We start from the raw sequence: 18,157 nt of genomic DNA, 5'->3' as shown, positions 1-18,157 counted from the left end.
CCTCATCTCGGTCCTAAATGGCTTACCCCTTATCCTTAGACTGTGTCCCCTGGTTCTGGACTTCCCCAACATTGGGAACATTCTTCCTGTATCTAACCTGTCTAAACCCATCAGAATTTTAAATGTTTCCATGAGATCCCCTCTCACTCTTCTGAACTCCAGTGAATACAAGCCCAGTTGATCCAGTCTTTCTTGATGTGTCAGTCCCGCCATCCCGGGAATCAGTCTGGTGAACCTTCACTGCACTCCCTCAATAGCAAGAATGTCCTTCCTCAAGTTAGGAGACCAAAACTGTACACAATACTCCAGGTGTGGCCTCACCAATGCCCTGTACAACTGTAGCAACACCTCCCTGCCCCTGTACTCCAATCCCCTCGCTATGAAGGCCAACATGCCATTTGCTTTCTTAACTGCCTGCTGTACCTGCATGCCAACCTTCAATGACTGATGTACCATGACACCCAGGTCTCATTGCATCTCCCCTTTTCCTAATCTGTCACCATTCAGATAATAGTCTGTCTCTCTGTTTTTACCACCAAAGTGGATAACCTCACATTTATCCACATTATACTTCATCTGCCATGCATTTGCCCACTCACCTAACCTATCCAAATCACTCTGCAGCCTCATAGCATCCTCCTTGCAGCTCACACTGCCACCCAACTTAGTGTCATCTGCAAATTTGGAGATTCTACATTTAATCCCCTGGTCTAAATCATTAATGTACAATGTAAACAGCTGGAGCCCCAGCACAGAACCTTGCGGTACCCCATTAGTCACTGCCTGCCATTCTGAAAAGTACCCATTTACTCCTACTCTTTGCTTCCTGTCTGCCAACCAGTTCTCAATCCATGTCAGCACACTACCCCCAATCCCATGTGCTTTAACTTTGCACATTAATCTCTTGTGTTGGACCTTGTCGAAAGCCTTCTGAAAGTCCAAATACACCACATCAACTGATTCTCCCTTGTCCACTCTACTGGAAACATCCTCAAAAAATTCCAGTTATCCAATTAACTTATTTTGTCCAAAGAACTTTCACTCCAGCTGCAGTTCTCTCCTGAGGCACTTTATCAACAGTCAGGACTGTTGTGTACATGTAACTAACTGACAAACTGAGCCCGGAGTAATGTAACTTAACTTCACTGTGCTTTTATACAACCCAAAATGGAGTCCCCACACCAGCATGAGTGCAGCAACAGTGAATAGCTCCCGCAGGGTCCTAATGCCTGTCCTGTGAGCTATAACAAATAACTAGAGTATGAACACAACATATTTCCCCCCTTTTTAAAGCCACAGTCTATGTACAGACAAAGTCCTTGAGACAGATAGGAAGTTAGGCCCGCGATCCAAAATGGGTGGCTTATTACTAGCCCTGGGTCTCTGCTGTGATTTCCGCTTTGGACGAACACCTTGCACAAGGGCTGTAGCTGCAGTCTGTTGCACAGGGGGAGCAGGGGATCTGATTGCTTTTGAATCGGAAAGCACTGATTCGATTTGGATGGCCAAATTAGTTGCTTTGTCCAATGTCAATTTGTCATCCTCCATTAGCAAGCGTTCCCGAATGTGGGCGATCGTTGTTTTTTCAATAATTTGATCCCTGATCATTTCCTCTGAGTGCTCCAAAGTTACACGTAGCGGCCAGTTCAGTTAATGAAATTATCAATTGTTTGGTTCACTGTTCCCTTGCCCCCTTTGATGAAATTGGTATTTCTCCATCATGATACTTTTCTTTGGCCCAAAATATTTCTCTAGGGCGCTTTCCGCTTTGTCGTAGGACTCTGTGTCTTCGATTTGGTCAAAGATGTGTTGGCCTTCAGTGCCAAGGCAGTGGATAAGTATTGCACGGTGGCGAGCTGGTGTTAAGTTGTCACCATCTAACCCACTCGCTGTGATTGCTGTAGAAAAACTTTTTATCCTTCTCGGCCATGGAATTGGAGGGTCCCCGGTTGTAGAGAGGAAAGGCGGTTGGGGGGGGGTGGCGGGGTGTTGTAGGGAGTTTAATTTGAATCATCCTCACCGTCAAATTATGTTGTGTATGTAAATAACTGACAAACTGAGCCAGGAGTAATGTAACTTAACTTAATTAATTGTGCTTTTATACAACCCAAAATGGTATCCCAAACTGGCATGAACCAGCCTGAATAGAGCAACTGTGAATAGCTCCTGCAGGGTCCTAATTGCCTGTCCTGTGAGCTGCACCAAACCAATCGGGAATGAACACAACAAGGCCAAGTTGGAAACTTGAGTGTTTGCCATACCTTTTCTCCGCTCAGTCAAGGCTTGTAGGCATTGGGAAGTGGAATACGTTCCACTTTTTGCCACTGATAACATGAAGCGCTCTCACGTCCAGTATAACATGGGTTTGACACAAACATCCTCTGTACCCTGCTCCAACGACAGGGCGAGAAATCCTTTTCAAAGAACATTGATCATTGCATCACAGAGCAGCTTCCCCCAGTGTGCATCAAACTGCTTTCCCCTGCACACACCGGTAAGCCTTCTCTATTTCCCACACCAAACATCCTAGTTACTGTTCTGAATGAGGTTACCAGTCCAGTAGTTTGGACTTACTCAGGATTCTGCTGAGACTATACACACCAACTTCATGTAGGAAACTTTCATCCAGGAGTCTGTAATTTAGTCATTCTGAGCTGGATTCAAGCTTGTGTCCCAAAAACTGAGGGACGGCTAACCTAGTCCTTCTGACTGCTGCTACTTTATAACATGCTCCATGTGAAATGATTAATTATTGAAATGATTGCAATTAATAGATTAGCCAGTAACATTTGCATCTGCGATAATCAGTGTGTCATTTTTGTTTTAAACTAAATTAAAACGGCATGCTGCAAACTGCTGCTCTGACTGGTTTGAGGAATTAGAAGCGTGGCCGTTTCCCATGGTACCAATTTCCTAATCCCAGCTGTGATGTTCAGGGCGGAGCAGAGCCTGGAGTTCCCCCCGAGGGAGGGCGAATGTTCCAACAATTCATCCCAAGTCAGCACGAGAATGAGGTGGGCAGATGCTTGGGAGCAACATAAACAGTATAGTCTGAGGGATAGGTACTGTTCTCTGCAGCCGTGACCGGGAGTTCCAGAGGTTGTGTTGTCTGCCCGGTGCCAGGGTTAAAGACATCATCTCACGGCTGGAGAAAACTTGGAATTGGAAGGGGCGGATCTAGTTATCGTGGTCCATGTAGGAACTAACGACATAGGTAGAATTCTGAATACGGTTCTGTTGAGAGAGTTTGAGGAGTTGGGGTCCAAATTAAAAAACAGAACCTCAAAGATAATCTCTGGATTGTTAGCCGAGCCATGTGCCAATTAGATAAATAGATTAGAAAGTTAAATGCGTGGCTCACAGATTGGTGTGAGAGGCAGGAGTTTCACTTCATGGGGCACTGGCACCAGTACTGGGGAAAGAGGAAGCTGTTCTGTTGGGATGGGCTTCACTTAAACCGTGCTGGGACCAGTGTCCTGGTGAATCGAATAACTTGGGCAATGGCAGAGCTTCAAACGGGGGGTGGAGGGGGGGTTGGGGGCGGTGGATTCAAGAAAGAGCACGAGAAATGTCACTGCTCCAGGGCAGAGTTTTGGGTAAAAATAAGCAGAGTGGGTCAGGAAGGGACAAAGAGTAACAAAGGTAATAGGGCATCAGTGACCAACAACAACTTGTATTTATATAGCATCTTTAATGTCGTGAAACGTCCTAAGGCGCTTCACAGGAATATTATGAGATAAAGTATTTGATGCTAAGGAGAAATTAGCGCAGGTGACCAAAAGCTTGGTCAAAGAGGTTTTTTTAAGGAGTGTCTTGAAGAAGGAAAAATAAATGGAGAGGTTTAGGGAGGGAATTCCAGAGCTTGGGGCTCAGGCAACACAAGGCATGGCTGTCAATGGTTGTAAATCGCTCAATCAGGGATGCTCAGGCAGGCAGAATTAGAGGAGCGCAGACATCTCGATGGGGGGGTGGGTGGGGGATTTGTGGGGCTGGAGGAGATTACAGAGATAGGGAGGGGTGAGGCCATGGAGGGATTTGAAAACAAGGATGAGAATTTTAAAATCGAGACATTGCTTAACTGGCAGCCAATGTAGGTCAGCGAGCACAGGGGGGTGATGGGTGAGCAGGACTTGGTGCGAGTTAGGACATGGGCTGCCGCTTTTTGGATCAGCTCTAGTTTACGTAGGGTAGATTGTGGGAGGCCAGCCATGAGTGTGTTGGAACAGTTCAGTCTAGAGGTAACAAAGGCATGGATGAGGGTTTCAGCAGCGGATGAGCTGAGGCAAGGGCAGAGACAGACGATGTTACGGAGGTGGAAATAGGCGGTCTTAGATATGCTGCGCACTTGTGGTCGAAAGGTAATTTCAGGGTCAAATATGAGACCGAGGTTGCGAACAGTCTGGTTTAGTCTCAGACAGAAGTTGTGGCGATGGATGCAGTCAGTATCTAGGAAACGGAATATTCAATTGGCGAAAATTTCTGCTCATCCAGAACTGGATGTCGGACAAGCAGTCTGACACTTTAGAGACCTTGGAGGGGTCGAGAGAAGGGTTGGTGAGGTAGAGCTGGGTGTCATCAGCGTACATGTGGAAACTGATGCTGTGTTTTCGGATGATGTCACCAAGAGGCAACATGTAAATGAGAAATAGGAGGGGCCAAGGATAGATCCTTGGGGGACACCAGAGGTAACGATGCGGGGGCGGGAAGAGAAGCCGTTGCAGGTGATTCTCTGACTACGACTAGATGGATAAGAATGGAAGCCAGAAAAGGAAGTTGGGTGGTCAGCAGTTTGGTGGGAATAGGGTCAAGGGAGCAGGAAGTAGGTCTCATGAACAGGGTGAGCTCGGAGAGGTCATGCGGGGAGATCGGAGAGAAACTGAAGAGAGATGTGAGGTCAGGGCTCGGGCAGGGGGCTTCCTTTGAGGAAGTTTGACCTCGTGGGCTAGGGGAAGGAAGGGAAGAGGCAGAGGCGGCCAAATGGATGGTCTCAATCTTAGTGACAAAGAAGTCCATGAGCTCCTCACACTTATTGTCGGAGGTGAGGGTGGAGACTGGGGAGAGAGGTTTAAAAAGACGGTTAGCATAGAGAATAGAAACCGGGGTTTATCTTTACATTCCAGAATGGTTCTGGAATAGTGAGTGATTTTGGCAGATGAGAGCAGGACCCAATAATGTTTTGTGTTTCAGTTAGATCTGGCGGTGAATGATGAACTAGTTGTCCGCAATATCCGTTCAAGTCTACGCCCCTTGGACATAAGGGAGCGAAGATCTAAGCTGTACCAGGGAAATGGCCTTAACAGTCTTATGTTCTTATGTGTGAGAGAGAGTAATTGTTATAACAGGGACTAGGGTATCAAAGGTGGTGGTGAGCGTGTGATTGAGCAGATCGGAAGCTGCAGGGATGTCACGGTGAATGGAGGACCAAAGGCTGGACAGTTGGGAGTTGATGAGTTGTAAGACAGTCAGGAGACTAAGGTGACATCCGTGAAAAATAGAAAAAGGTCAAAGCTAAAGGCACAATATCTGAGTGTGTGAAGCATTCACAACAAAATAGATGAATTAATAGCGCAAATAGAAATGATTAGATTCGATCGAATAACCTTTATGGAGATGTGGTTGCAAAGTGACCAAGGTTGGGAACTAAATAGTCCAGGATACTTCACGTTTAGAAGAGATCGTCAAAATGGAAAGGAGGAGGGGTAGCCCTGATAAAGAATGGGATAAAGACAGGAGAGAGAAAGGATCTTGGCTTGAAAAATCAAGAAGTATAATCAGTTTGGGTGGAGCTAAGAAACAGCAAAGAGCATAAAACATTGGTGGGAGTTGTTTATAGGCCCCCAAACAGTCGTGGTAATGTACAGCACAGTATAAATCAGGAAATTAGGTGCATGTAACAGTTTTATATTGAGTTTGAAAGTGATTTAGTTAAATCCAAAACTAGGCTCTTAAATCTAAACAAAGCAAACTATGTAGGTATGAGGGGTGAGTGGACTAAGGTAGATTGAGAAACTACATTACAAGGTATGACAGTAGACAAGCAATAGCTAGCATACAAACCTACATTCCTTTCGGCACAAAAACCCCACAGGAAAAGTGGCCCAACCTTGCCGAATAAGAGAAGTTAAAGATAGTATTAGATCAAAGGAAGAGGATTCTAATGTTGCCAAAAAGAGCAGTAAGTCTGAGGACTGGGAGGATTTTAGAATTCAGCAATGAAGGAGCAAGAAAGTGTGGAAATTATGATGAACCTGTATAAAACACTGGTTTTGTCCAATTCTGGGCACCACACTTTAGGAATGATGTGAAGGCCTTGGAGAGGGTGCAGAAAAGATTTATGAGAATGGTTCCAGGGATGAGGGACTTCAGTTACATGGATAGACTGGAGAAGCTGGGGTTGTTCTCCTTGGAGCAGAGAAGATTAAAGGGAGATTTGATCGAGGTGTTCAAAGTCATGAAGGGTCTGGTCAGAGTCGATAGAGAGAAACTGTTCCCATTGGCGGAAGGGTCGAGAACTAGAGGACACAGATTTAAGGTGATTGGCAAAAGAACCAAAGGTGATGTAAGAAAAAAAACGTTTTTACGCAGCGAGTGGTTAGGATCTGGAATGCGCTGCCTGAGAGGGTGGTGGAGGCAGACTCAATCGTGGCTTTCAAAAGGGAATTGGCTAAGTATCTGAAAAGAAAAAAAATTGCTGGGGGAGGGGGACTGGCTGAGAGTTGGCACGGGCTCGATGGGCCGAATGGCCTTCCATGTGGTAACCATTCTATGATTCTATTCTAAGGTGTGTCAAAACATGGAATTAATTAGATTTCACTACAGTGCTGTTTTTGTAGAGCTTGACTCAGAACTTAATTGGACATGTAGTTTGAGTATATGTAAATTTAAAAATTATCAATTTAAAAATATATTTATTCATGTCACCTCTGCTATATTGTACACAATCTATATTCTATCATGTAAAATAGAGTTTTATTGCATGCTAAACCAGAATGTTGTGTTTGAGTGGAGCCACTTTGATAGTATTGGAAAAGTGGTGAGGAAAGACGTTTCCAGTAAGTTTCACAGGAAGTATAATTTTGAACAACATTGTGAAAATTGGGATTGGCTTATTTGATTCCATTTCTGAATCAAATTTAACATGTTGTGGAGTGTCTGTGACCATTCCTAGTGTCTGTGACCATTCCTTGTGTCTGGGTTTTAAGTCCAGTGCAAGTATCTGGGTCAAGCCCCAGTCCAGACTGACCGTGACAATCAACAGACCTCAGATTGTTGCAGGTATTTCAATGGACTGTGAAGAGAATCCTCGTGAAATATAAAGCAGCATCAGTGTAACCGGACCTGTTTTCGTCTTAACCGACGAGAGTATTTATTTTCACTCAGAAGCATGTGACTGTAACTATGCCGATAACTATTCCCATTATTGCAATTATTGACTCGATTTCCCTTCTCCGCACAAGAAAATACCAAAATTGTTGACACAAGGCCAATTTAGACTTGCAAAATGATTGAGATTTGTTTATTTTATGTTTTACAAGAAAACAGGACATACGGGGGTGCTGCAATATTAGACTGACGTTCCGCAGATTTGTGCTCATGAATCTGCACAAGATAACATTTAACGGGGTTGGGGGTAATATATTAGCATGGATAGAGGATTGGCTAACGAACAGAAAACAGAGAGTCGGGATAAATGATTCATTCTCTGGTTGGCAACCAGTAACTAGTGGGGTGCCACAGGGATCAGTGCTGGGACCCCAAATATTTACAATCTATTTTAACGTTTTGGAAGAAGGGACTGAGTGTAATGTAGCCAAGTTTGCTGACAATACAAAGATGGGAGGAAAAGCAATATGTGAGGAGGACACATGAAATCTGCAAAAGGACATAGACAGGTTAAGTGAGTGGGCAAAAATTTGGCAGATGGAGTATAATGTTGGAAAGTGTGAGGTCATACACTTTGGCAGAAAAAAATCAAAGAGCAAGTTATTATTTAAATAGAGAAAGATTGCAAAGTGCTGCAGTACAGCGGGACCTGGGAGTACTTGTGCATGAAACACAAAAGGTTAGTATGCAAATATAGCAAATGATCAGGAAGACCAATGGTATCTTGGCCTTTATTGCAAAGGGGATAGAATATTAAAACAGGGAAGTCTTGTTAAAGCTGTACAGAGTATTGGTGAGGCCACACCTGGAATACTGCGTGCAATTTTGGTTTCCATATTTATGAAAGGATATACTTGCTTTGGAGGCAGTTCAGAGAAAGTTCACTCGGTTGATTCCGGGGATGAGGGGGTTGACTTATGAGGAAATGTTGAGTAAGTTGGGCCTCTACTCATTGGAATTCAGAAGAATGAGAGGTGATCTTATCAAAACGTATAAGATTATGAGGGGTCTTGACAAAGTGGATGTTTCCACTGATGGAGAAGACTAGAACTAGGGGGCATGATCTTAGAATAAGTTGCCGCCCATTTAAAACCGAGATGAGGAGAAATTTCTTCTGAGGGTTGTAAATCTGGAATTCACTGCTTCAGAGAGCTGTGGAAGCTGGGGCATTGAATAAATTTAAGACAGAAATAGACACTTTCTTAAACGATAAGGGGTTATGGGGAGCGGGCGGGGAAATGGAGCTGAGTCCATGATCAGATCAGCCATGTTCGTATTAAATGACAGAGCAGGCTCGAGGGGCCGCATGGCCTACTCCTGCTCATATTTCTTATGTTCTTATGTAATTTCCCCATGGTCAACCTCTGGCAACAGCTGTGCCACTAGAGGGATGTGCACTGTACAGGCCAGGAACTTCCTCATGCGAGGACATAGTGACTCCAGGCCGAGGGATAAATATTGGCCAGGATACCGTGGAGAACTCCCCTGCTCTTTATAGTGCCATGGGATGTTTTACATTCATCTGAGAGAGCAGACAAGGCTTTGGTTTAACATCTCACATAAAAGACGGCACCTCTGACAGTGCCGTACTCCCTCAGCACTGCACTGAAGTGTCAGCCTAGATTTTGTGTTCAAGTCTTTGGACTGGGGCTTGAACCCACAGCCTTCTGATACAGACAAGACTGCTGCCAAAGTATATTTTAGCGTCACTCATTATATACTGTGAAATAATCCATAATCTTCCAACCTGCTTTCGGCCACAGTGTCACTAGTGTGTATTTGTTGAGGATACTTTAATATAAAGACAAATGGACAGAGACAAATTTAGATTTGTTTTTTGAAACTGGTGATGTAAACGACCCTCTGGTAAGACTCTCACGTGTTTTAATCGCTCCAGGTTTTGCTGATTCAGATAGACTGGATTTGCTATGGATTAAGCTTTTAGACTCTTGAACTAATAATAATAGATAAACTACATTAGAAGTAGAATGAATAAAGCCTGTAACTTAGTCCTGTAACTTCTGTTTCCCTCCCTAAACCTCTTTGCCTCTCTCCTCTCTTTCCTCCTTTAAGACGCTCCTTAAAACCTACCTCTTTGACCAAGCTTTTGGTCAACTTGTCCTAATATTTCCTTAAGTGGCTCGGTGTCCAGTTTTGTTTGACCATCGCTCCTGTAGAGTGCCTTGGGACATTTTACTGTGTTAAAGGTCTTGTATAAATGCAAATTGAGAGGAAGGTTGGGATGGGAATAGGGCCATTAAGGGATAGATCGGATAATACCACAGGTAACAATAGAGAGATGGCAAAAATATTAAATCATTATTTTGCTTCAGTATTTACCAGGGAGATAGAACAGGTGGACATAACATTGAATGATGAGATTACTAATGAGATAAGTGCATTTAAAATAAAAAGAGGGGATATATTAAATAAACTAATCAAACTCCGAGGATAAAACCCCTGGTCCGGATGGATTGCATCCTCACATTTTAAAAGAATGTAGGGAAGAGACAGCAGAGGCATTGCTACACATACTTAATAATTCATTAGAAAAAGATATGGTGCCAGAGTAGTGGCAGATAGCTAATGTAATACCTATATTTAGCAAGGGGGATAGAAAATGTCCAGGGAATTATAGACCAGTCAGTTTAACATTGGTTGTTGGAAAAATAATGGAATCCCTACTAAAAGAGATAATTGAAGAACATCTAGAAACCAAAAATATAACCATGAATAATCAGCATGGATTTCAAAAGGGTAAGTCTGGCCATTGGTAAACCATCAATGTCACATTTTGAATTACATACAGGACACACTGCGGAGGAACAATAAAATACAAAATCGATATTGTAAGTGAAGAAAAATTGAATAATATTAATATAATAAAGTTTTAAAACCTTCCCATGTATGCACTAAGATAAATCACTGCTCCCCTCCATATACATTACAGTCCATTCCACTTTGTCCTTGCCCAATGGCTTCACACACACCTTCCAACAATGTTCATTAGACGTGGATCAGGGAAGAGAAATCTGCCTGATTTATTTTTCCCTTCCCAGCCTCAGTGTATTGTGGCCAATTATAGCACTCCAACCAATATAGCATCTTGCAGCACAGGAGGCCATTTGGCCCATCGTGCCCGTGCTGGCTTTTTGAAAGAGGGATCCCATTAGTCCCACTCCCCCCGCCCCATAACCCTGAACATTTTCCTTTTTAGGTATATATCCAATTTGCTATTTAGTCTGCACCCACCACCCTTCACATGGTGCATTCTACATCGTAACAACTCGCTGCAGAAAAAGATGTCATCACGTTCCCCCCCCCACCCCCGGCTTTTTTGCCAATTTTCTTGAATCCGTGTCCTCTGCTCATTGACCCATCTGCCGGTGGAAACTGTTTCTCCCTATCTACTATATCAATGCTCCTCATAATTTTTAATACCTCTATTAAATCTCCCCTTAACTTTCTTTGTTCTAAGGAGAACAACCTCAGCTTCTCCGATCTGTTCTCATAACTGAAGTCCCTCATCCCTGGAACCATTCTGGTAAATCCCCTCTTTACCCTCTCCAAGGCCGTGACATCCTTCCTACAGTGTGGTGCCCAGAATTGGACACACTACTCCAGCTGGGGCCGAACCAGTGATTTATAAAGGTTCACCATAACTTCCTTGCTTTTGTGCTCTGCCTTTACATATAAAGCCCAGGATCCTGTCGGCTTTTCTATTCGCCTCAGCAACTTGCCCTGCCACCTAAGATTTGTGAATGTGCAACTGCCCTCCCCCTTAAACTTGTACCTTTTTAATTTAAATTACTGCCTCTCATTTTTCATTCCAAAATGAATCACTTCACACTTCTCTGCATTAAATTGAATCTGCCTTGTCTGCCCATTTCATCATCTGTATGTTCTCCCATCCCCCTCACTGTTTCCTACATTTCCAAGCTGTGTGTAATCGGCAAACTTTGAAATCATGCCCCTATACCCAAGCCCAAAGCACTGATATTTATCAGAAAGAGCAGCAGTCCCAATGTGACCACTGTAAACTTCCCTCCAGTCTGAAAAACCACCACCACTACACTCTGCTTTCTGTCACTTCGCTAATTGCGTATCCATGCTGCCACTGTCCCTTTAATCCATTAATGTTACTAACAAATCTATTATGTGATACTTTATCAGATGTCCCCTGGACCATATACACAACATCAACCACTCTACCTCCTTCAACCCTCTGTTATTTCATTGACTGACTCTAGCAAGGATCAGGATGCATTAATCCCAGAAACAATGAATCAAACCAGTTTGAGAGATGAACGTAACTGAATCATTATAGCAACAGAGATTTTAAAAAGTCCAAGAAAGTAGACTCCATGGTGTGTCTACAAAGTAGTTGTGAAAGTTATCCACTTTTTACAAACGCACAAAGTAACTATGTAATTCTCATTGGAAAAAGTACAAAGGACATTAAATCACCTGTCATTGAAACAGAAATGACACGATAATCTTCCAGTTTTCCAAAATGCAATGATCCTCTTTAATATTTGACACAGGTTTTCAATTTATTAAGAAGTCTTTCAACTAAAACTGGCCAGAGTATATTTTGTGAATGGATATTTAACTCATTTAGATAGGGGCCGAAGGCATCCATATACAGCAATAACAGCTGGTAGTGTTATTGTAAATGAATAAATAAAACTGATTTTATTGATGTGATCACTTTGCATGTTAGCAAAAACAGATTATAATGTCTGCTAGTTTAAATAGTTGGTTAACTATGAACAGATTTGACTCAAAATGCAGCTTGGTCAAATAGTATTTGATTCATTATATGTTTTTATCTCCATTGTTTCCAGGTCATAGAATGGCTGTGTTTGAATTGTCAGATGCAGAGAGCCCTGGGCATGGACATGACCTCCGCCCCTGGCTCCAAGCCACAGGCCCTGCAGCCCAAGCCGCAAGGCCTTCCTCCCACCGCCCCACAAATCGCCAAACCGGGTCTGGCACAGCCACTGCAGCAGAAAGAGCCAGCTCCCAGACCTGAGCAAGCCAAGCCATTGTCTCAAGCAGGGCCTAGAAAGCAGCCTGTGCTTACCAAGCAGCATTCAATGGCTTCTTCTCCTCCGCCAAAGGCCAAGCAACCATCCCATGGGTCGCGGAATCAACAGCCGGCGCCGCAGAAAGCAGAGCCAGTGAAAGCAGCACAGCATCCGATAGATCAGAAGCCTCCCCAGCAAGTCGCGGCTAGTTCTCGAGCACCAGAGACCAAGGCCCCCTCACTGGGGCCCCAGGTTAAAGCAGCCGGGCAGCAGACAGGTTCTGGGCAAAGCCAGCCAGCCCCACGCACCCAGCCACCCACTGACAAACCGAGGGAGGCTGAGCCCAGAACACCGGCGCAACAAGTGCACAAACACGGAGATCCCATCCCTGGGACAGCGCCTGGCACAAAACAGGACATAGCCCCGCAGAAAGCAACGCAGGTACAGAAGCAGGCGTTGGTGGGTAGGTCACTGCAGGACAGGCAGCCTGCGAGCAGTGCTGGCCCTCAATCCAAGACAAGTGGCTCAATGGAAGATGCAGCCAAACCCGTTCCGAAGCCACCAGTTGCTAAGGCGGTGCCTCCACCGGTCCCACCAGACACTCAGAAAGCTCCGAAGCCTCCTGATCAGTCGCGGCGTTTCAGCCTAAACTTGGGGGGGGCTTCACAGCCGCCGCCGTTTCAACCATCAACCCCGCAAGAGACAGTCACTGGAAAACTCTTCGGGTTCGGGGCATCACTGTTCAGCCAAGCCTCCACTTTGATGTCAGCAGCACCCCAGCAACAAGATGCCCACGGCCCTGCTGCACAACCAGCTCCTACTGCACCTTCCACTGCAGCAGCTTCCAAGGAGAGCCGTGCTGTTCAGCAACCTCCCAAAGCTGATGCTGCTAAACGGGAAGGTCCAGCAGCAGGGAAAGTGGAGCAGAAGGCTGCTGTGCCCGCACCAGGCATGAGGGACACTGGGCCCAGCAAGAGGGCTGTAGCAGTGAAAGACAGCAAACCGGTGTCAGAAATGGTTCCAAAGACATCCAAACCCTTGGAGCCCCAAGTGGCTGCTCCATCTAAGACTACCTGCCCTCTCTGTAAAACTGGTCTGAATATTGGTTCCCAGGCTCCTCCTAACTACAACAAGTGCACAGAATGCAAGGCTGTCGTGTGCAACCTCTGTGGATTTAATCCAATGCCGCATCTAACACAGGTAGGGAACTATCACATGCTTTTTTAGACACTAGAAACGCTATCATTTTTGCAAGTAACAGATTGTAGATTTGGCATTTAATTCATGTTTTTGGACATTTCATAACACATGCTATGATGACCTTGTAGTGAGAGCGTTTTATTTTTATATTCAACATTGATACCATTTCCTACTGTGCACAGTGTTGTAGGTGAGACAGATCTTGGAACTTTACAATCTGTCTTTGGGCAAGTTATTTTGGTCCTAGCTGCATGTTGCTGCTGATCACATCAGCAAGTGCTATCCCATATTGGATTCCATCCCATTACAGTCCCTGGCCATCCCATTATAGTCCCTGGCCATCCCCTATTGGATTCCATCCCATTACAGTCTTTGGCCATCCCATTACAGTCCCTGGCCATCCTGTATTGGATTCCATCCCATTACAGTATCTGGCCATCCCATTACAGTCCTTGGCCATCCCGTATTGGATTTCATCCCATTACATGACCTGGCCATCCATTACAGTACCTGGCCATCCTATATTGGATTTCATCCCATTACAGTACCTGGCCATCCCATATTGGATTTCATCCCATTACAGTCCCTGGCCATCCCATTACAGTCCTTGGCCATCCTGTATTGGATTCCATCCCATTACAGGATCTGGCCATCCCATTACAGTCCCTGGCCATCCCATATTGGATTTCATCCCATTACATGACCTGGCCATCCCATTACAGTACCCGGCCATCCCGTATTAGATTTCATCCCATTACATGTCCTGGCCATCCCATTACAGTCTCTGGCCATCCCGTATTGGATTTCATCCCATTGCAGTCCCTGGCCATCCCATTGCGGTCCCTGGCCATCCCATTGCGATAATATAAAGCACTACTTGAAGAATAATCACCATATAATGAAGGAAATTACTGATAAACAAAGCAGTTTATTTAAATGATATTATCAAGGTCCACATACCTACTGACTGTAGATTATAAATTAAAGAGCTGAAATGATGCAGAGCATTATCTTTCCAGCTATATTTGGTGCATTTTGAAGTCATTATTCTGTGCAATAGTTTCATTATCAGAAATAAGGCAATTAAAGCGTTTCTGATCAAACTTTTGCAATGCTGAATGAGGTGTGGGGCAGTGGGTGCTTTTTTCCTCATTCCTTTCTTGTGTTCTTAAACTCCTTGCAGCCGAGCAGTTTAAAAACTTACCTGGTCTGATTAAAATCTCAATGATGTGAAACTTCTGTGTGTTTAGTAGCTTTGAAGCAATGAAACACTGTGGAGCAGTTGTACAGACAGACAAGTGCAAATATTGTGAAATGTGCAAATGGCTATGGTTCCGTGTACTTTTGTACATGATGACCTGTGATTATCAATGTTTGAATAAAACACTGCCACGAATGGGGTGAGGTCAAGTTAAATCTGATTTGTGATCATTTTCACCTGCTGCCATCTCCCAACTTGAGGATCTGTTAGCAAAGCATTAAGGCAAGATCCTATCGTTTATGTTCTCATTAAGATAACCAACCCCAGTGCTGCAGTACAGATTTACTATCAGTTCCTGGTCATGTTATTTACCACACCTGTGTCTCACTGAGGAACAACTAGTGACGTCACTTAACTTTAGGTAGGGATCTCAAATGCTAAAAGCTGCAACATTGGAGGACACACAGGGCTGTAAAATACCAGAGGCCGGTTGTTCGGGTTCAGGTGGCAAGCTGTGACTTCCACTGCTGTCAAACAGTTACAGGGCAGGCATCCAGTTCCAATATGGTAAGTTCTTAATCTTAACCAACAGTTTGGGGTGGGGGTGATGAAGACAAATGCGGGGCAATTGGTTCCTCACAGGATGGGAGGGGAGAGTGAATTGAGCCACGTCAGTTCCTGCACTTCCCCAGTAACATCTATAAACAGCATTTCCCCGCAGAGCTCACAGTAGGTTACCTTTGGCTCGCAAATTAGTGAGAGGCGGGAGACGTCTCGGCTCAAAGAAAAAACTCATCTTCCAGCAGAAAAGTGGTTTCTCTATGTGAAGGAATAATGTCATCTGTTGGATATGGTTATTGTGCTGCACTTGCAGCTCTCTCCCGAGACTCTCAAATATCATAATCACTGTGCCTCCCCCCCATCCCCGCACACTGCGGGGGGCCAACCCCGCCCTGTGACGCCCCCCCCCCCCCCCGTGGCCCCGCGCCCCATGGCCCCCCCCCCCCCCCACCGCGCCTCCTACCCACAGCTTCCTCCACTGTCAGATTTAAGGTAAAGCTGTTTAATGGAGAAAAACTAAAATCAAGTTCATGTTTTTCTCATTTACTCGAACTAATCCACATAACCCTATTGTTTCAATGAAATGTAGATTGGCTAAAATCCCACAGGAAACCAACAATTTCTTACCCAACTGCATTTAACAAATAACAAACCATGAAATATTTCCCCCAAATCATTAAACCTACTTGTATAGTTGCTTATTGGTATTTAAACCTTGCAATTCTCTTGTGCAGTGGCCTCGCTGTGTCTCAGGGGATTGCGGTTCATTTCTCTCTCCTCAAGCAGAATTTCTTCATTTGGGATTCATCGCCCATTCCTTTGCCTTCCCGTTGTGCCCGGGACACTACTCTCCAAGGACGCGTGCAATCTTTGACAGACTCTTGCATATTTTTCTCTCTCCCCGCATCATTATGTTGTCTGTGCTCTGTGGAACTCCTTTTATCAAACGTCTTCATGTTATCTGTACATTTTTCTACAATGCTTATATTCAGGTTGATTGTAGATTTGAAATCAAGTCTGCCTTCTGCTTGTGCATGCTCAGACCAATCAAATGCATTGATGGCCATGGATATACATTTAATATTTTGAGGTCAATGCACCATTTAGAAACAACATGTAAACTGGAATGGAAGAGTGAACCTTGGATAATAATGCTTGAACGTGAAGAGAAATAAACACATTTCTCCAACCACCTTCTCCATGCGCAATGTCACAGGAAATCGAATTTGATTTTGCTGCAACATTTTAAAGCAATGATTTGAATTATTCTTTGATCCATCTCACATGCTTTCAGTTCGCCAGCCAGTCCCAGTTTAGGCTTTGATTCTCCAAACAGCCTCGCGAATTAGTCCATGGCCTTAACTCTGAGCGGAGGGTGGATGGGACACACGTAGGATGGTGTCAAAAGAATAATTGAGAAAATTGCATTAAACAGGAAGAATGAAAAATACAGTGTGTTTGTCCAACATCAGAAAAATAGGTTGCGAATGAAAACTAGTCCTCAACTATTTCAATATGATTTACTGACATTGACAAAGTGAATCTCCTTTGAGAGGTGAAAATTGAAATGCATCAGATGCCAGATAAAATCAATATTTCCTCAGGAAATATATCTTTAGCATATAATGTTCATAAAATCCTATTGCATTATGCATATTGTTAATTGTTGATGTGAAAGTATTGAGTGCCTCCCTCCGCCCAACGTTCTTGGTTGGTAAACACATTACTACAGTAACTGTTTCGGGTGATTATATGTTCATGGCTGTATTTTACAGTTTTCTGTTTTTATCAATCAGTTAGAGAAATAACATCTAGAGAGTATATTTTGTTCAAAGCACTCCCCTTTTTATAGAAATAATAGACTGACCATAATTATCTGACATTCCAGTATGGTAGCATAGTGGTTCTGTTACTGGACAGTATTCCAGAGACCCGGACTGATGATCCCGAGACATGAGTTCAAATCCCACCATGGCCACTGGGGAATTTTAATTCAATAAATCTGGAATAAAAAGCAAGTGGCAGTAATGGTGAGCATAAAACTATCGGATTGTTGTAAAAACCCATCTGGGTCACAAATGTCCTTCAGGGAAGGAAATCTGCCGCCCTTACCCAGTCTGGCCGATATGTGACTCCAGACCCACAGCAATGTGGTTGACTCTGAAACTGCCCTCTGGAATGGCCCAGTGAGACACTGTTGTACCAAACCGGCACAAAGAACAGCGGTTCAAGGCGGCGGCTCACCACCACCTTCTCGAGGGCAATTAGGGATGGGCAATAAATGCCGGCCATGTCAGCGATGCCCACATCCCATCACCGAATAGATTTAAAAAAAACAATGCTGCAGTGCTCGGTCACAGTGCTGCAGGAGAGATTCCCAAATAATTCTACAATGAACAGAGGGCTGGGCACAACATCAAACTAGTCTGAGACCGGTTCTCAAGCCGCCCAATCCCAACAAACCACACTGTTGGCTGAGAAATATGCATTTCCAACTCCTGATGTGCTTCGTGGGTATGGACAGCTGTTGAGCAGGTTAGATGTTACACTGTTTGTCATGGAGTCACTCTGGAACACTTTCCAATGAAGATATGCCCAGAGCTGCTTACTCAAGGGTCTCCCTGCTACTAACAAAATTAACACTTTTTTACTAAAATGTAAGAAATATATGGTGAGACAATTCTTTCTTTACAACATACTTTGAGCCAAAAGTGCTCTGTAATAGTATCTCCGTTAAACGGTAGATTGAACTGGTATCCAGAAGACTAATGAATAGGTCAGC

General features: G+C 44.2%; 1 protein-coding gene across 1 annotated transcript in view; it reads left to right on the top strand.

Annotated features, from left to right (window-relative positions):
- pcloa (piccolo presynaptic cytomatrix protein a) overlaps positions 1–18,157 on the top strand; it is a 677,428-nt gene that overhangs the window by 7,922 nt on the left and 651,349 nt on the right. Inside the window, exon 2 of the mRNA XM_070898375.1 lies at positions 12,231–13,613. Coding sequence (XP_070754476.1) covers positions 12,231–13,613 — 1,383 coding nt within the window. The remainder of the gene's footprint in view (positions 1–12,230; positions 13,614–18,157) is intronic.

The sequence above is a fragment of the Pristiophorus japonicus genome, chromosome 13 (assembly GCF_044704955.1).
Source record: "Pristiophorus japonicus isolate sPriJap1 chromosome 13, sPriJap1.hap1, whole genome shotgun sequence".
NCBI lineage: Eukaryota > Metazoa > Chordata > Chondrichthyes > Pristiophoridae > Pristiophorus > Pristiophorus japonicus.
Note: the sequence above shows the minus strand (reverse complement) of the source record. Positions and strands in the feature narration are given on the sequence as shown.